The sequence below is a fragment of the Sparus aurata genome, chromosome 16 (genome assembly GCF_900880675.1).
Source record: "Sparus aurata chromosome 16, fSpaAur1.1, whole genome shotgun sequence".
NCBI lineage: Eukaryota > Metazoa > Chordata > Actinopteri > Spariformes > Sparidae > Sparus > Sparus aurata.
The window spans coordinates 8,486,000-8,503,184 of record NC_044202.1 but is presented as its reverse complement, the minus strand read 5'-3'; the positions used below and the strand labels follow the sequence as shown (position 1 = coordinate 8,503,184).

The window sequence follows — 17,185 nt, the reverse complement described above, 5'->3', positions numbered from 1 at the left end:
CGCTCGTAACTCACTCGCTTCGACTGCACCCCCACCTCTGAACCGGACGGCTGCTCTTGCTTAGCCGAGACAAAGAGGAGCATGTCACTGCTCTTCATTTCTTTCGATCGGCTGGACTGACGGCTCTGACAGCAGAAAAGGTTCCTTCCTCTACCTCCTGCTTCGACTACCCTTTCAAACTTTCCGCTGCGTTCAGACGCCCCATCCACCAAAACACGCGCACACACACACACACACACACAGTCTGCATCCACCGCCGCCAACTGTCCTCCCCTCCCCAGGAGGGCTAAAATCCCATCATCCCTCTATGTCAGTGTCGCTGTTGCAATCCTCACCTTATTAGCATAATATTCCCATTCCCTTGCCGCCTCACTCTTCATGTATCAGACAAACTGCTTTGGGAATCATCGCGGGATATGCCCCACTCATGCTCAGACAACTTCTGGTGACTCTCTCTCTCTCTGTTCGTCTTGCTCTCCGACCCCCTCACTCACTCTCACTCTGAATATCTTTGATTCTGTCCCTCAAAGCTCTATCTATCTATCTATCTATCTATCTATCTATCTATCTATGCATCTACTTTGTAGAGGGAGGGAGGTTGCCATAGAAGGGAGAGATGTATGAATGAGATGCAGAGTAATGGTGGGAGAGATGGGGTGTAACACTGTCTGTTTACATGGCTGACTGGCTCAAACCACTTACCCCAATGATCTATAATGCGTTTGTATCCTACAGTTTTTACCCTGAATGTGACGACACACACACACAGGCGGTCTCTCACTATGGTTATGGAGCTTTCAAAGTTGTCAATGCGATGCTTATATTTGTGTTTTTCCTATTTTTTTGTTTTTGTTTTTGACCCTCAACACAGCCTGGGTTGAGCATTTGAATAAATTGAAAAAAAAAAAAGCGCAGTCATCTGCAGTGACCACGCAAAAAGACGGATAATAATCCTCCATGCTGGAAGTGTCAGCTGGGAGCTGGAGTAAAGACTACAGGGCCGACCAGAGCGGCGCCAGGGTCTTGTAAGATGGCGTGTTCGAGCTTTCTAATTGCACGAGTGCCTGCAGCTCTCCATCTGAGCAGCTTACTTGAGAAAAAACTCAACAAAAAAAAAGATGCAGAAAAAAGTACAAAGCATAAATATTGATTTGGAACAGCTCGTGCTGTAGTCTTTTCTTAACCACAACAAAGCCACTCCGAATGGCTTTAACTCAATACCACCTGCGACCGATTCACACTAAAAAGCCATAATTGATTATCTTCAGTGGGAGCTTTTCACTTTTGAAGCAGCTGCACAAAAACCTCGAGCGTGCCATAACACTGCTGGCTGCAACTTTTGTTTCTGTCCCACTGATACATTCATGTCTCCTTCTTCCCTTACTTTTTTTTTTTTTTTTTTTTTTCCTGCTCCGAGCAGCTGGCTGAATTAACACGAAATATGCAGCGCACGTTGGATTTTGATAGGTAAGGTAATACTGTTGGGATACACCACCGGAGTGAAAAATTGCATACATTCCAAGCAAAATTGCAATGACCTGAACAATTCCTACACATCACCTCCGACGATTATTGCCTCCTAGATAAAGGGGTTCTTGTTTTCCTGTCCAAAAAAGCAAAACAAAACTAAACCCAGACTACATTACGTCCTGTTTTTACCTGTTTGGATATTCGTAACACATACGTGAGCCAGAAAAAAGAAAACAACGAGCGTAAACACTGCCTGGCATGTGACCAGAGGAACAACGAGGGAGCGGCACACGAGTGGGAGAAGTGGGCCAAACATGACATTACAGTCGGTGTGACCTTGCGCGACCGTGTGAAGCGTCTCGGTCCGTCTCTGTCTTCCTCTTAGACTGATTGCTATGCCGCTGCCACGTCACCGGACTGATGTGAGTGATGGAGGACTTACTTAACTCCATCCAGCAAGGACAGGAGGAAGGAAACACTGTGTCCTGCATGTACAACACCTGAATGTCAACCGAGGGCCCACTGCTGTTCTCTATCGCCCTCTGTTGGCAGCTCGTTGGAGCACAGAGCAGTGGGTCCAGGATTTAGATTGGTGGAGTGGGGAAGTAACAGCAGGACAAGCACAAAGGGCATGATAATAGTATCTCCCTGGGTTCATTGTGTGTACATACAGGCTGCTTTTCTTGAGCAAATGCAACTTCATCTTTGTGCTGTACAGGCCTGTATACCATACAGCAGTGATTCCTAACCTCTTTGGCTCGCAAGCACTTCATCTTTCAAAGTTAACTAACAGTAAATGGACTGCATGGAGAATTGAATAGCGCTTTTCTGGTCTTACCGACCACTCAAAGCACTTTGCAACACAAGTCAGCATTCACCCACTCACACACACTTTCATACACCAGTGGCAGACGATACCATGCGAGGTGCCGCCTGCTATTGAGGAGCAATAACCACTGCTTCATCCGCACAATCCGCACGCCGGAGGAAGAAACCACTGTGAGCAATTTGAGGTTCAGTGCAATGACACTCTGACACGTTGACTGCAGGAGCTGGGGATCAGAAACCACTGACCTTCCAACGGCCCCCTCCTCCTCCCGGCCTAGCAATGACCCGTGAGACAAAATCTTTTCGACCCCTTGCTGTAGTCCCGACCCTCAAGTTGGGAATCGCATTAGATTAAACTACAGTGCAATGCCGTACAACGAAGGTCGTTCATAGTTGTTGTGAAAATTGCAATTACCATGATTAATAGCCCGGGCAGTGCCCATGTGCAGAGTAGCAGGCTCGCTTGTTTTGCTTTTCTTCCCACGCAGTAAAAAAAAATGAAGCTTTAACTTTATCTGACACATAACAAGTTAGTACAATTTTAGGTTTTAGACACTGTAGTTTCCATTTTCTGCTACTTTTTCTTCCTTGTTTCATGATTGTATTTGTTTCTTCTTCACTATCTGACAGCTCTAGTTTGTTGTAAGCGCATATACCAACATTTTTCATTTAAGATTACAGTTTACAGCCGAATAAAAAGTGCAGTCATTTGGAAACTTGCATTTACTGTTATAGTAAAGTATTTTAGAGAAGTGCTTCTTTGAGGACCCAAAAAGATGTTTTGTTGGTAAGAGGCACATGTATAACACTAATAAGAAATATAATTATGTCCAGTAGATGGCAGCAGATTTCTTGTTAATTCTTCTCAGCTCAAGACTTCTCCGGTCAGTCAGCACTCCGGAGGACGCATTCTATCATCGGATGAGAGGAAGGGGCAGTGCGCAATACCCTTTTTTTCGGGGGGGGGGCAAAAAAAGTGGGGTGTGTTGTTTTTTCACTCCCCCTTTTTATAAACATTTTGTCCGTACCTAAGTATCTGATTGGTTGTCAGTTTTAGATGAGTTTTTTTTTTTCCTTTACTGAACTTTCGACTATAAAAAACGGTGATGATGTGAAAGTTTCATTCTTTAGCAGTGCGCAACGCAGAACAGCTGATGGGATTACTGAAGTGCGAAGTGAAGAGTGAACTTGGATTAACTTGCGGGGTCTCACATTAGAGTTGTAGCTGTCTTATTCTTTTATATATATATTTTTTTTATTTACTCTCGATTTTAAGTTTTTGTGCTTTCTGGTCCTTACGCACAGTTTTGTTTGTTTTGGGTTTTTTTGCGCCATGGCGAACTCGTGTCTCCAGCTGACCGGCTTCCTAATGAGCTGCCTCGGCTGGCTGGGCATCATTATCGCGACATCCACCAACGACTGGGTGACTATGTGCAAATACGGTCTGAGCACCTGCAAGAAGATGGATGAGCTGGAAGCCAAGGGACCCTGGGCGGAATGTGTCATCTCCACAGCGCTGTACCACTGCGTGTTCCTGACGCAGATCCTGGACCTGCCAGGTAGAGACTGATCTGTGCACATCCCTGCAACACAACTGTGGTTGTACTCATTTAGATATATTTAGGTTTAAACTATTCTCTCAGCTGATATAATGCAGTTTATTAAGTGAAATCCACCATCCTTCTTCAGCTCTGTGTTGTTATTTATCAAAAACTACCTACAAGCTTAGCTCTGTTATGGACAGTCTTTATTTTTGGGGGACAGTAAAATATGATTCATATGTGTTTCCTCAGCCTACATCCAGACGACTCGTGCCCTGATGATCACAGGTTCGATACTGGGTCTCCCAGCGGTGGGAATGCTCCTCATGTCCATGCCCTGCATCAACCTCGGCAACGAACCCCAGAGCTCCAAAAACAAGCGCACCATCCTGGGAGGAGTGCTCATACTCATAGTCGGTAAGAGACTCAGCAGAACTCCATCCCCACAATGTAAATATCACGATTTAGTGGACAGACAGATGGTGCAAGATCCCCTTTCCAACCTTTTCCTGCCTTTGACCTCTTTTAACCTCGCCTCAAACGCTACAAGCTGCTGAGAGGCAGAGGATGTCGAGTACGGTTGTCTTCCTCCCCAGGGCGCACGCATATGTACACACACACACTTACATCTTCCTGTTCCCCCTGGATCCCATCACATTCCTCTCCTCCACCTACTCTCATCCACACCCTGCCTTTGTTCCCGAAAACCACATGGAAACTCCATCATTGCCTTTGCCCAGTTTTACTGTGCTTTTAACATATTTGACTGGTGCTGCGGCATTTTCCAGTGCCTGCGTCCCCTCAAATGAAAATTAAACACCTGTGGCCGTCGTTTGACTTTTTCCACTGCGAGTTGTTTCCAACACAGGCTGCATATCCTTGACTTAGCACATCATCAGTATAACAGAAAAAGGTGAAGGCATTAGATTGTGTTTTTTTGTTACACCAAATAGTTTTACATCAGGAGGGATTTGTTTGTGTATCTGGCAGCAAAATCGTCTCTGCAACAAGTTGTTCGAGTCCAACCATAATTATTTCAGTTTACTGTGTCCCCTGTATCATTAGTCAGGAAGCCTCCAGCCCACGCGTTATTCATGGATTCAGTTATCGTCCATTTAAGTGCCGTACATTCTAAATTTGTATTCCACTGGTGGTGAGATGATTTCATGTTGGCAAAAATCCAACATAAACTAGATGTGTTGCTGTCAGCTCTATGGGGATTTCAGTGTTAAATCATGCTTCTCTTCTGTAGATCAAGGCAAAGCTTATATAACACCGTGAAGTCTTGCTGCTAACTAATATTAGTTTCCACATACTTTCTTTAATTTGTTATCCCCTCGTGTCCTGTGTGAGGAACAAAAGATAACAAAAGTGTGATAGCTCTGTTTTTTAAAATGAATGCTTCCTTTATTCTTTCTCCACTCTTCGAGGACACCGTCATACATCTTGCTGCATGAATACAGGAGGAGTAATGAAATGCTAAATATCTTTACCCCCAGAAGGGACGCGCAACTCTTAATACAATTACAGCAATACCGTGGCACAAGCTAACAATCTGTGCTGTTTGATGTGCACAACTCTTGGTCATGCTCATTCAGAATGTGTGCTTAAAGCTGCACCATTTTGCCTCCCTGATTTAATTACATTTTACAATCTGTTATTAACCCCCTTTGCCAGCCCACGGCATGATAATGATATAGCTTTTAAGTGTGTAGACGGGATTTATGTGCACCATTTTTGCTTCCCCAGCCTTATTTTTTCATTTGCAAAGATGTGTGTGTGTGTATGTAGAATATTTAGTAGCATAATATTGCAAAACTAAACGTATTATGTAATATGTAGTCATGCAAGATGTTTGTGTATATTTGTTTAACTCAGCAGCGCCATTTTGCAAGTTAAATTTTGTGTCCTAAACTGCAAGTGTGATGATTATACAGCATGTATGCATAGTTTCTGTATACCATTTTATTTCCCAATCTAATTTTTTTTTTTACATTCAAAGCATGTTTTTGTGTATTCATTTAATTCAGCAGCACCATTTTGCTTCCCCAATTTAGTTGATTTTGAGTCTTGCAAACCCAGTTTTATGTCATTTTCCCTTCAAACCTAATGCTGTGTGATAATGCAAAATTGTTGTGTGCACATTCATTATAAGCAACTGAACCATTGTGAATCCCTAATTTGAATCAAACTCTGTGTATATGTTGCTATGAGAGGCACAACTTTATATTCAGAATTTTAACCTCTCTGTTTTTCCCCAGCACTGTGTGGTATGGTGTCTACGGTCTGGTTTCCCATCGGCGCCCACCAGGAGCAGGGCCTCATGTCATTCGGCTTCTCCCTCTACACTGGATGGGTGGGCACCATCTTCTCCCTGCTGGGTGGGTGCTTTCTCACCTGTTGCTCCTCGGAGTCTTCACCACGCGCCTATCAGGACAACAATCGTTTCTATTACTCCAAACAAGGAGGAGGCAACGCGCCAGCAGCCCCCTCCACCAATCACGCCAAGAGCGCCCACGTCTAAGGTGGGGGAGAGATTCTGTAGGGGACTGTAGTTTGTATATAGAGACATAATTACAGGCACACACTCCAACACACATGTACACACACACAACCACACTCCACACAAACCTAAACTGGAAGATAAAGAAACACATAAACACACTCATTCATGTTAGTTTGTATAAGAAAAGTACACAAATTCTTGAATGAGAGCGCAAACATACATAAAAGAGACATTCGCACATGGAAAACATAGAAGAGCTGTTTTTGTTGGAGCTCTTTCAATGCCGATGGATTGTTTTCGTATCACAGAGCTCATCTTCCAGCCTCCTCGTGTCGGGCGTGGCGCGGACTCTCCCCGCTGTTATATAATTGTACAAGCCTGCACTGCAGCTGGAAGTCCTAATCACCCCAGGCCCTGTGGACTTGAGATATTGATCTTTTATATTACGTCTATTTTTCTATTTAGATGCTCATAGAGATGAAATCTCAGGAGTGTCTTCATTCAATGTTTTTTTTGTTTTTTAAATCATATGATATGATCTGTTGTTTTGATAAGAGCAGGGCATGACAGTATTATGATTGGGATTGCTCATTAACAGTGTTCATGTAAATTGGTATTTCCTTGACAGTATTGTACAGCTCTCTAGTGATTTTGCCTCTGGAGTGATGGACTTGATTAAAAAAAATGCTTTTCCTGGCCTCGGATGATGTTAACATTGATTTCACAGGAGAACTTTATCCAGCAGTGTCACAGTCTTAGTGCTGTGTCTGCGATGACTTGCCAAAAATAAGTGCAAAACCTTAAAGACGCAGTTTGTGAGGATTGGCCACCTGTAAAATTCATACTCAAAACAAATGTAGGACAGCATATCAGAGTAACCGCTCACGGCTAGTAATTGTAGCTGTGGTTAGCTAAGTTAGCTGTGTAGCTAACAGGAAACTGTTAGTGTTTACACTGCTGGCATAGGATCTTTGGGCCAGGGCTAGCTGGTTAGCATCCTAACATCAGTAGATATCTTTGCAACACAACACACGCATCACTATTGTGAATTTTAGTTAACTTTTCAACGTTTTCATGTCAAATTCTTACACACTGCACCTTTAATCTTTTGTTCATCACTCCGTCTCTCATTGTAATATGTCACGAAGTGACCCTTTACATTTTTATGCGACTAACTTGCTTCTTTTTTTTTAAATTTCAATAACAACTGAGTGACAAAAACGCAGCTTATCCTTTAACAGTTGAATTGTACATTTCCATTTAACAGCATCATGAAGTAACTCTTTGAAAACCTGTAACTAAAAAGTATGTTTTCATTCATGTGCACACACACACAAAAATAAATCAGTATTAGGTAGAATAGCATCTGTTGAAGGAATGTGATGACTTGAATGTTCAATATCTCAGATGTGCTCCGTACACATCTGGACCCTGATTTTTCCAACTCAGTTCTGTCCAAAATCAGTGTTAGCTGATTATTTATTGTTTCGCTGATGTGCTATGGTTTGATTTTCTATAATAAAGACGAAAGAACTGAAGACGCCTTTGTCTCGAGTCTGTCGTGCTCACTTGATAAGATGTTCTTATCCCGGACGTCGGTGTCTCCTCTATCTGGGTGTTGTGTTAAAAATTTGACATAAACAACGCGGGACGAACAGAGAGGTGACGTAGTGCATGACATGTGGTGTGATCACTGCCCGGAAAACGAGCTGGCTGTGACACCGTTTGCTATGTCGGTGATGAAGGCTGACCACTGTGAGCGCTTGTGTGTCCATATTTGTGTGATCGTAAGCTGAGAGGAATGAGAAAACATGATTTGTTTCCGATTTATCCTATCTGTAACGCGACTCAGTAACCTTGAGCTAGGTCAGCGCTGAAGAGCCTGTGTCCCTAAGACGCCCACACACTGTACCGTCCCTCCCCTGCTGACCGCAGTGGCGCACCCAAACACACACAAACAGAAGGGATAATTCCGCCCAGTGTGTGGTCGCCTGCCTGCACCGCTCCTCCGTCCGTATCAAGGTCACTGAGTCATATCATAGATATTACATGATACTCTGGAAACAGTGTGTGCTGCCTCTTTGTCCTCGGCTTATCTTCGAACACACGCGCAGACACCGACAACGATCTGCCCTAGTTGCATACTGATTCACCGTAGAGTGAGTTTTGTGTTTTTCTACACACCATTCTGTTGCTCTACAGCATGTGTATGTGTCTTTACTGGCACATGTGTGTGTGTGTGTGTGTGTCTGTGTCTGTGTGGGATCATGTCGGACTGTGTATTCCCTGAAATGAGATGCTGTTCCAGGCATGGAGCCATCCAGTCCACAGGCTGCCAGTGGGAGGGCAGTGGGCAACCAAGCTGTCCTGTATTTCTGAAAAGGAGACTGGTTGTATTATTATATGCTTTGCTAAAACAATGCTATCAAAAGTTGCTATCTATCAACACAACTTCACTGTTGACTAAGGAAGAGATGGAATTCTCCTCCTGGACATTATAATACACCAACACCGTTCACTCTTTGATATTCTACCCTTTACAGCAATTATTTTTGATTAGGTATTTATTTTTCTACCCTTCCATGTCCACAACGTGTCTATTTCCACTGCAGCTGAAATTTCCAATTTAATTTCCAAGAATACCGTTGAGCGACACCCACAGAACATCCGTGAACTTTTCCCCTTCCTCTGCATCGCTCTGTGTAGGTGGTGAGAAAAATAGCAATAATGTAAGAACAATGCAGTCCGAGGGCGAGAGTCAAGCCCTCTAATCAAAGCACAGTGTGTCTTGTGGTTGAATTGTGTTTCTGGTTTAATGAAGCGGCAATGCTGGAGGATAAAAATAAGGTCTTTCGGCCTCTGTGGAGTTTGACTGTAGATCATTTGTGCATTGTGCATTTGTGCACCTGGTATTTGATTCAGACTCTACAACTTGCTTGAGCTTTCGTTTAACAGCACACGCAAAGTTTTGTTATACCATCTGCAGGACTAAAATAGGCTAACAGACCAAAGAATGTAGAGAAAGGTGGCGTTTTGTTGGGAATAAAAGTATTCATGTACCATATTCACACGGCAGCCATTTTCCTCTGAGGTCAAAGTGGGAAGAGCAAATGCTGGAATGTTGTTGTGCTGCTGTATTCCAGGTTGCATGAGAAATTACTGTCATTTCATAGCTTCCTCTTTTGATCACAACTGTCTGGGAAAGAAGACATCTGGTGGGATATCAGGGCTTATACCATGGTCTGGGGGAATACTCGATTCTGATTGGCTGCAGGGTGTCCATTAACCCCTGATATATGGACACCTACTAAGTAGTTCCAGTCAAATTGACTGTTCACCGCTGTAAATCAATGTGCTAGCTGGCATATCAAATCTTAATATTTTATTTCCAGCACTGAGTTCAGTCCGTCAGTCCTTCAGTGTCTTATCCTCTGAACGCCACAGCGTGGCGACTGTAACACATAAGCTGCAGAAAGTTCACTTCCCCTCTAAATTTACTGATACACGAATAATCTCACATCCCGTTCGCTGTTCAACTCTCTGCTTCAGGCTGCGGCCACAGTAACGTTACACACGGCCGGTCATTTGTTCGTGAAAATCTATTATTTTCTATTTTCTATTGATTTGGGGACAATGACATGACTGGATAGTTAGCTAATCGTGTTAGCTAGCATACTGTCAAATTATATTTACTGTCTGTCAAACGTATGCAATATTATTGACTTTGAATCTTGCTAGCATAATGTTAGCTTTCTGGCTCATGGCTGAGCGGACTAGAATATCTCCCGTTGCCAAGTCGTATCTATGGTCCGTCCTATTTACTGGAGGAGTGAACAACGTCTCCATTGCATAAGAATCTTACGGGAGAGTAATGATTGTTCCAGGTATTAGTCAAACCCTCAGGCGTTACCAGGGAAACTAAGTTATGGCTTGTGAAAAACTTTATATTTTGATTGTAAAACGCATGAAAATGTAAATTAATGGTCCGAATTCTTTTCTTTGGCAAGTGACCATGGTATAAGCGGGATAATGCCCTTCGAGGTGTCCATAAACAGGAGTTAATGGACTTCGCGGAGGCAACCGTCCTCCGCTGCGCGTTGGACGGTTCTTAGGCCTCCGCGTCGTCCATTAACTCCTGTTTATGGACACCTCGTCGGGCATTATCCCTTACATATTTCAAGGAAAATCGGCATATTTGATCACCCATTAGCTAACGCTAGCATTCCACCACTTTCTAGCTAGCATTACAGTTTGATGTCATCCAGCGTGTTTCACTTCCCGATTTAAATTTTCAAGATGTGTTTTGGTTTATAAGAATTGATTTACACTTTTACTATCATATCCTGTAATACTATCAAACAATATGAAGTCAGCGGAAAGTGGCTGAATGCTAATGTTTGCTGATAGCTGTCTAACAGAAGATAACGGGATTCTTAACAAGCATATTGACTAACCTTGATATGGCCCGATTTTTAACCATCCATTGTCCATTCAGCTGATCAGGATGTGTGTCACGTCACACTTTTCTACGTATGTACAGGTGTGTCCTCGTGCTCATCTCTCACATACATACAATGTTTATATTAATGACGCAAATGCACACTTTTAAAACCCGATGGCTGGTGACGGAGCCACCTGACTCAAAAAAACTAGCCATGTCTGTCACCAACCAGGCAGGTTTCTATAGAAGTGGATGATGCAACTCAACCAACGGGAAGATGATGCCTTCTCCCGTTATCGACTGTCCAGCTCTCTGTTCCTTCGAAAGTTAGAACTGTCAAGATGGTCTGCTGTTGATCAAATATGTGGATTAGTAGCCAGCGTTTAAGTTTACTGAAGTTAATGTGATGAGAGACGTCGGCTCAAAATGCCCATAAAACCATTTTGCCTGTGGAGGCGTTTCCATATCTGGTAACACATGGATTACATTGTTCATCCATACTTACTGCCATGCATGGCAGCACAGCACAATTGTGTATGCAAATCCCTTTCACATGTGTCAATTAACCCTAATGTATATTATTCATTATTATAGTCAGAACAGAAATGACCAGGCCTCTTATTGGTATTTGCAATAAATAACTTTCATTGTTGCATGGAAGCAATATCAACAACTCAGCAAAAAACAGTGCACCCAGGAGCAAAAATAACCACACATGTGGAAGAAACCATTAAAAAAAAAAAAGAAAAGAAAAATCGACATTAAAAAACAACTACATCATACAGCTTTGTGCCAAAATATACAGAAGAGAAAAAGGAATATCTAGTTGTTTGCGAGAGAGAAGCCAATCTCAACAAGTCCGACACACACTGACTGGACACGTGGCCACAGCGAACACAGAGCACAGGAAGAACATGGCACGCCTTCTCCGAGACAAAATAAACAAAGAGTAGCTGACTTTAAAAGCGATAGTGGCGATATTTGTATATGCTTGTTGTTTAGAATTGTATTAAAATAGTTTCTGCATGTTTCTTCTTTTGTTAATTTAGTAGATCTACTCCTAAACCTTCTACGGTCATACTGACGTCTAGAGCAAACAGTTCGAAATCCCTTCAAAGGAAAGGATCGAGGTTTATAAATCAGCGTTATCATTCTAGAGAGACTACGGTTGTTAAAAATATATTTTTCTCCCAGGCCTCCTTGTGATTGAACGAAAAACAGAACGCGAAGGCTGATAACTCCACCCGGCTCTGTTGTGCACACCTACCCGAGGACGACCTGTGGATGGGAGACAGCCGTAGAAAAATACTTTTCTTTTAGTTCACTCCGCCCTTTTTTTCGGCGTTGTACTTTTTCACTGCGAATCTGCTGTCATCAATGGAGTCTAGACTAATACTTTCAATCTCTGAATGAAATACTTCGCAAATAGGACTTTTGAAAATGATCATTGCACTGTTGACTTAAGTCACTGTGAGAAGAAAAAAAAAAAGAAAATCAGTCCTCTGTGATAAACCAAAGTTAGTAGCATATAACCAGACGACCCCCCCCCCCCACAAGAAGAACCGTTAGCTCTGTTGTATCTTAAGTGTTCACTTCGAAGAAACTACAGTCTCCTGCATGTGAAAAGTAAACAAACGTTGTGGACTTTGGCTTGCAGAGGTTGTGAAGAGGGAGATACCTAGAGTAGGCATACTGTAAGTGTCTGAGGGGAGGATGTGAGAGGAGTCATCCTCGCAATCGTGTGTTTGCTACATGTTCTACTCCCTTTTTACAAAACAGAGCCCTGGTTCCCATACCTGGGGAGGAGATTATAGCATGAGCCGAGAGTTAAATCCAGCTTAAAGAATTCATTACTCATTTAACATAATATCGAGTTGTGAAGTATAGGAAACGTTTGTGTCCGGATCTGAATAGAAATATTAGATTGAATACAACATTTCAGTTATAATCACCCAACAATGATGTTATTCGACGCTCATTTAGTTGTAATACACCTGTTGAGTCCTCCCGTGGGCACGGTGTGTTCCCAGGTATAAGAACCGAGCCTGCGTTCAGTTTGGTTTTTAGTGTTCTATTGTGTCTCGTTGCGATCAGTCACCACATGCAAGTACAACATTTACAGTCTGGGCCTCGTGCATGAGAGCATGCTACACATTCACCAGACGGTCACATTGAGGCGCAGGCGTTAGACCACAAACACACTTTTACACACACACACATGCACTCGCACACTTGTATGCATACACGCACAGAGCAGATAATATAGAAAGTCGACTGTACAGTCCGGTGTGAGAGGCATGGCGACGCCTGAATTCACTGTCTTGTTTTTTGGCTGAGCTATGGATGCAAAGCGGCTGGAGTCTTTTTGGCTGAGTTGGGAGGTACTCTGGACGGGGAAGGTGTTTTGGCTGAATAGCAGTAGAATGGAATATGTTTTTGATGTGCGTGAGATAGAGTGTGCAAATGTTTCAGGATGTGCTGGATGTTTATTTTGTTCCAACCCTGTCACCAAACAGAACTTTTATACTGGACAATTCTGCAAGACCACACGTTGCGTTCAGTGCCAAGAAATATTTTACATTTCTGCACCGTCCATGCGTATCGCCTTATATACAAGGTTGTTGACCAAGGTTGATCATGTTATGGTTACGGTTATTATCATCATTTCCCAACCAACAGAGGACAAAGCCAATATGGCAAACGTTTCCACAATCACATTAAAATCCCCCTCCGCATGCGAGTTGGCTGACTGAACTATGATTAAGGTTATCCAACGAAAGCAAATCACTTGTTATAGGAAAAGACTGGGATTACAGCAGTAAAAAGGGAACTAAATTGTTTTTGTCAGGGTTCTGGCAAGAATTTTGGACAAGGTCACGTAAAGTGTTCCTACAAAGTCCTCGTTGGAAACAACCAAATAGGTCGACTGCGAAAGTGGTGGTGACCCCTAGTGGCCGTAGTAATTATTACAGTGGCAGAGAGGGAAGTCAGGTGAAGTAGGATGAAGAGTGACACAGTCTGCACAAGCATACGGAAGAGAGACACCCAAAAAGATACTGCAGACATAACCTCGATGTTCGCTAAATCTGTGGTTGGTCATAGGTGGGTGCTCTGGTCTCAACCTGCAGAATTGTCCAATATGAGCGTAAGTTCTTGCGATAATGGGCTGTTTTTTGGGAGGGGCATCACAACCATCATTACCAAAGGGCCCCTTACTACATGAGCGTGGAACGATGTGGGAGGAGCAGAGGTAGGGTGGGGGTTCGGCGTGGCATCCTTAGATTTAGTGCATTAGACAAATAAGGCTTCCCTGTAAAGGGACAGATGCAGCAGCAGGGGGCAAGAGGAGAAGGTACAAAGAGGACAATCAGGGCGTACAGCAGCAGCTACTGTCGAAGTGCCCCCTCCCTCAGCTTCACAACATATAATGCTAAAATCCCTTACAGTGCCATGAGTGCATACCTTGGCAGCATTAGCTTACATGATCGACACTCTGAGCTCGATTCATTTGATTGATTTTCACAATATCTCTTCAGGGTGCAGCATCAGTATAGGTAACGTGAAGAGCGGGACTTCAGCACTAGCTACATGAATGTAGAGACTGCAGAGGTACAGGCCAGAGGGAGGTTCACTCAGAGCAGTGTGGGTCTGGGGTGGAGCAGGAACACAGGGAGAGGAGCAAATGCTCAAATCAGAAGAGCGATAGCGGACACCCTGAGGTGAAACAGGAGTTAATGGACCGTGGGACCATGAAGTGATTGCTGTTTGGAATCCTGACCGGAAACCAATCCCGGCTCTATCATATGTGACTCAGAGTGGCAGCTCCCTGCTCACACGGCCCGATGAATATCACGAGCAGGTCGAAGCAAGGGAGGTACAGCTGGAGGAAGAGTTGGGCTGGAAGAGCAGAGGGGTGGAGGTAGAGGATGAAATATATTCAGTGAGGAAGGAAGGATAGGGATGAAAAGCAAAGAAGTGGAAGAAAAAGGGAGACGGACTGACGAGGAGGGATTATATTTCAGTTCACCCAAAGTAAAAAACAATTCTTCTCAGTTCGGAACTGCGCAAAGTTTACTGGCGTAGGGAGGTGGGTTAAAATAGATGTTTCACTCTTTGATTATATGCACTGATTTTCCGGTTATAAACCAGAACATGTATTTTAAATGACATGTAGACTATGGTTAAACTGTTTTGACTTGGGACTTAAAATAAAACATATATATCTGGGGGAAAATACTCAAAAGTCCCTCAACCTCTCGCCAAAAAAAGCCAAACCACTACTTTTCGCCTCCTCCTTCGATTACGACTTTTGTACAGTCTCCAACTGTCTTTTCTTCTCTAGGAGAAAAGATAGACACAGTGAGGGAAATCCATTTCTTGACGTGAATGAACTGAAAATGTATCCCTTCCCGACCCTGGCAACCAGCGAGAACTGCATCGACAGAGAGACGAGCGCACAGGAAAAAGAACTGAACCGAAAATACGACATCCATCACACCAAACCATTCAGGTTGTCAATTAGGATTCAACCTGTTCGCTCGCTTCCGTTACACCGACTACCCTCTCGTCTTCTTCGTGACACCGATGAGCTGACAAGCACGTGTTGTGTTGCACCATGAGCTGCTGTTGTGTCGCGGGTGGATTGATTTTGAGCTTCATGCTGGGGCAAGGAGTGGGAAGAACAAAATGAAACAAATACCCACACACACACACACACACACACAGAGTAAAACAACCAGAAGGACACACTTTATATCTACAGACACAGACAGGAGAATTGATGTAAAAGGTAGGGGTTTTGATTGCACGGACATCCTCGCACATACACAGGCAAAATTAAAGTAGAAAAACAGACGTAATCCGAAAAACTCACACACACACACATACAGTAGATGAAGGCACTATTGCAAGCAAAGTCCAAGTACTATTTGTGACAGAAAACATCAACACCCTCGTCCCAATCCTGTCCTGAATCCCTTGGGCTAGATGTTAAGGGGTCAGGGTGAGTAGATTTAAAGACGGCCATAAGCAGGTTTTTTTATTTTATTTTTCAGGACGATTTTTGTGTTCACTTCCTGTGTGTCGAACATAAAATGAGCTGAGAAAGTCAGACCTGTACATAGAGGAAATAGTTTGGGCCTGGCATGCTGTCATCTAGATTTCCTGTCAGTCTAGGTTAAAACAGGAAGAGAGTTGCTGATTCATCTGTCCCTCCCTCATCACCTCCTCCTCGCTCGTATCCCGTAAATTCTTACATTACTAACAGCTTGCTGAACACAATGTGTCACAGTTACAGCTAGACACATTATATTTTATCTCCTGCTACGTCCGCACTTCTCTAGGTGGCCTTTTCTCTTTTGTGGGACGTGTGGACACCAGTAACTGAACAACAAGCGATTGCGACATGACACTCGTGACCTTGACGTCCACATTCGCTGTGTGCGCTGAGGAGCCGAGCGTGGTCGAGAGTAAGGTGAACAAAAGTCCGTTCCACTGCCAAGAAACTATCTAGCCCAAGGGTAAGACGCACAGACAAATAAACACACACACACACACACACACATGCAGGCATGCACTCACGCTCACACACACACACACACACAGTCATTCATGCACTCACGCTACTGATCCCCTCCCTCTCCCCAGGCAGCAGACAAGGCAGTACATTCAGGGTAACACAGAGTCAGTCCGTTCAGAAATCCATGGGATCCTCCTCGGCGAGGCCGTGATTGGCAATGGTCCTGCCTCCGCCTTTCGATGGCGTCCCACCACTTTCAGGTTTTGCCTCAGGGGGCGGGGTGAGCCCCGACCCCCCCTTTGGCGCACCCCATTGGTCAGTAGTAGGCGGGTAGAAATCGTCGTCAAAGCCGCAGAAGCCTTCATCCACACCTTGATCGTAGCGCTGGTAGGTGGAGGCATGCACCTCGTTCTCTCTGGCCGTGATCTCGAGCGTGCTGTTCCACATGCCGTAGCCAAAGTAGATGAGCACACCTAAAAGGAAACAAAGACTAATATTAGTATAATATATGTGCATGGAAAGCAGTGAAAATGAGGGTGGGACAATCTAGCGAGCATCTGGGGATTCTCCCCCAGAAAAGATTGACTGAAAAGATGTCATTTCCTGTTTTGTGGTTCCTTTGACAAGGTGGATTTATCCTTTAAACTGGAGTAACTAGCATTTTTTTGGTGACACTGTGTAACCTTTGCAGCGTGCTCATTTGTATCTCGGTGCACGCTTTGCATCAATCCGCCTGGATGCAAGGTAGCAGCAGAAAACATGGTATGGAATTTCATGGAGCCCCCTTGTTCATATATTCGCACTGTTTATGGCCGAAAAATACTAGACTTTGTATAAATGCTTACAGCCTAAAAACAAATGTAAAAGTGCAGAGACAGTAA

The 17,185-nt window shown here is 43.7% G+C and overlaps 2 protein-coding genes across 4 annotated transcripts in view; one reads left to right on the top strand and one right to left on the bottom strand.

The window, feature by feature from the left end:
• Positions 1–7,883, top strand: part of cldn11a (claudin 11a) — a 40,320-nt gene extending 32,437 nt beyond the window's left edge. The window contains exons 2-4 of one of the 2 annotated variants that reach the window (XM_030443273.1): positions 3,653–3,857; positions 4,092–4,256; positions 6,101–7,883. In XM_030443273.1, coding sequence (XP_030299133.1) covers positions 3,668–3,857; positions 4,092–4,256; positions 6,101–6,363 — 618 coding nt within the window. In that variant the 5' untranslated portion in view covers positions 3,653–3,667 and the 3' untranslated portion in view covers positions 6,364–7,883. Of the gene's footprint in view, positions 1–3,346; positions 3,858–4,091; positions 4,257–6,100 lie in introns of those variants that run through there. The other variant, XM_030443271.1, reaches the window with a different exon arrangement.
• Positions 7,884–11,407: 3,524 nt separating this feature from the next.
• Positions 11,408–17,185, bottom strand: part of slc7a14a (solute carrier family 7 member 14a) — a 28,452-nt gene continuing 22,674 nt past the window's right edge. Inside the window, exon 10 of one of the 2 annotated variants that reach the window (XM_030443268.1) lies at positions 11,408–16,777. In XM_030443268.1, the coding sequence (XP_030299128.1) occupies positions 16,479–16,777 (299 nt within the window). In that variant the 3' untranslated portion in view covers positions 11,408–16,478. The remainder of the gene's footprint in view (positions 16,778–17,185) is intronic. The other variant, XM_030443269.1, reaches the window with a different exon arrangement.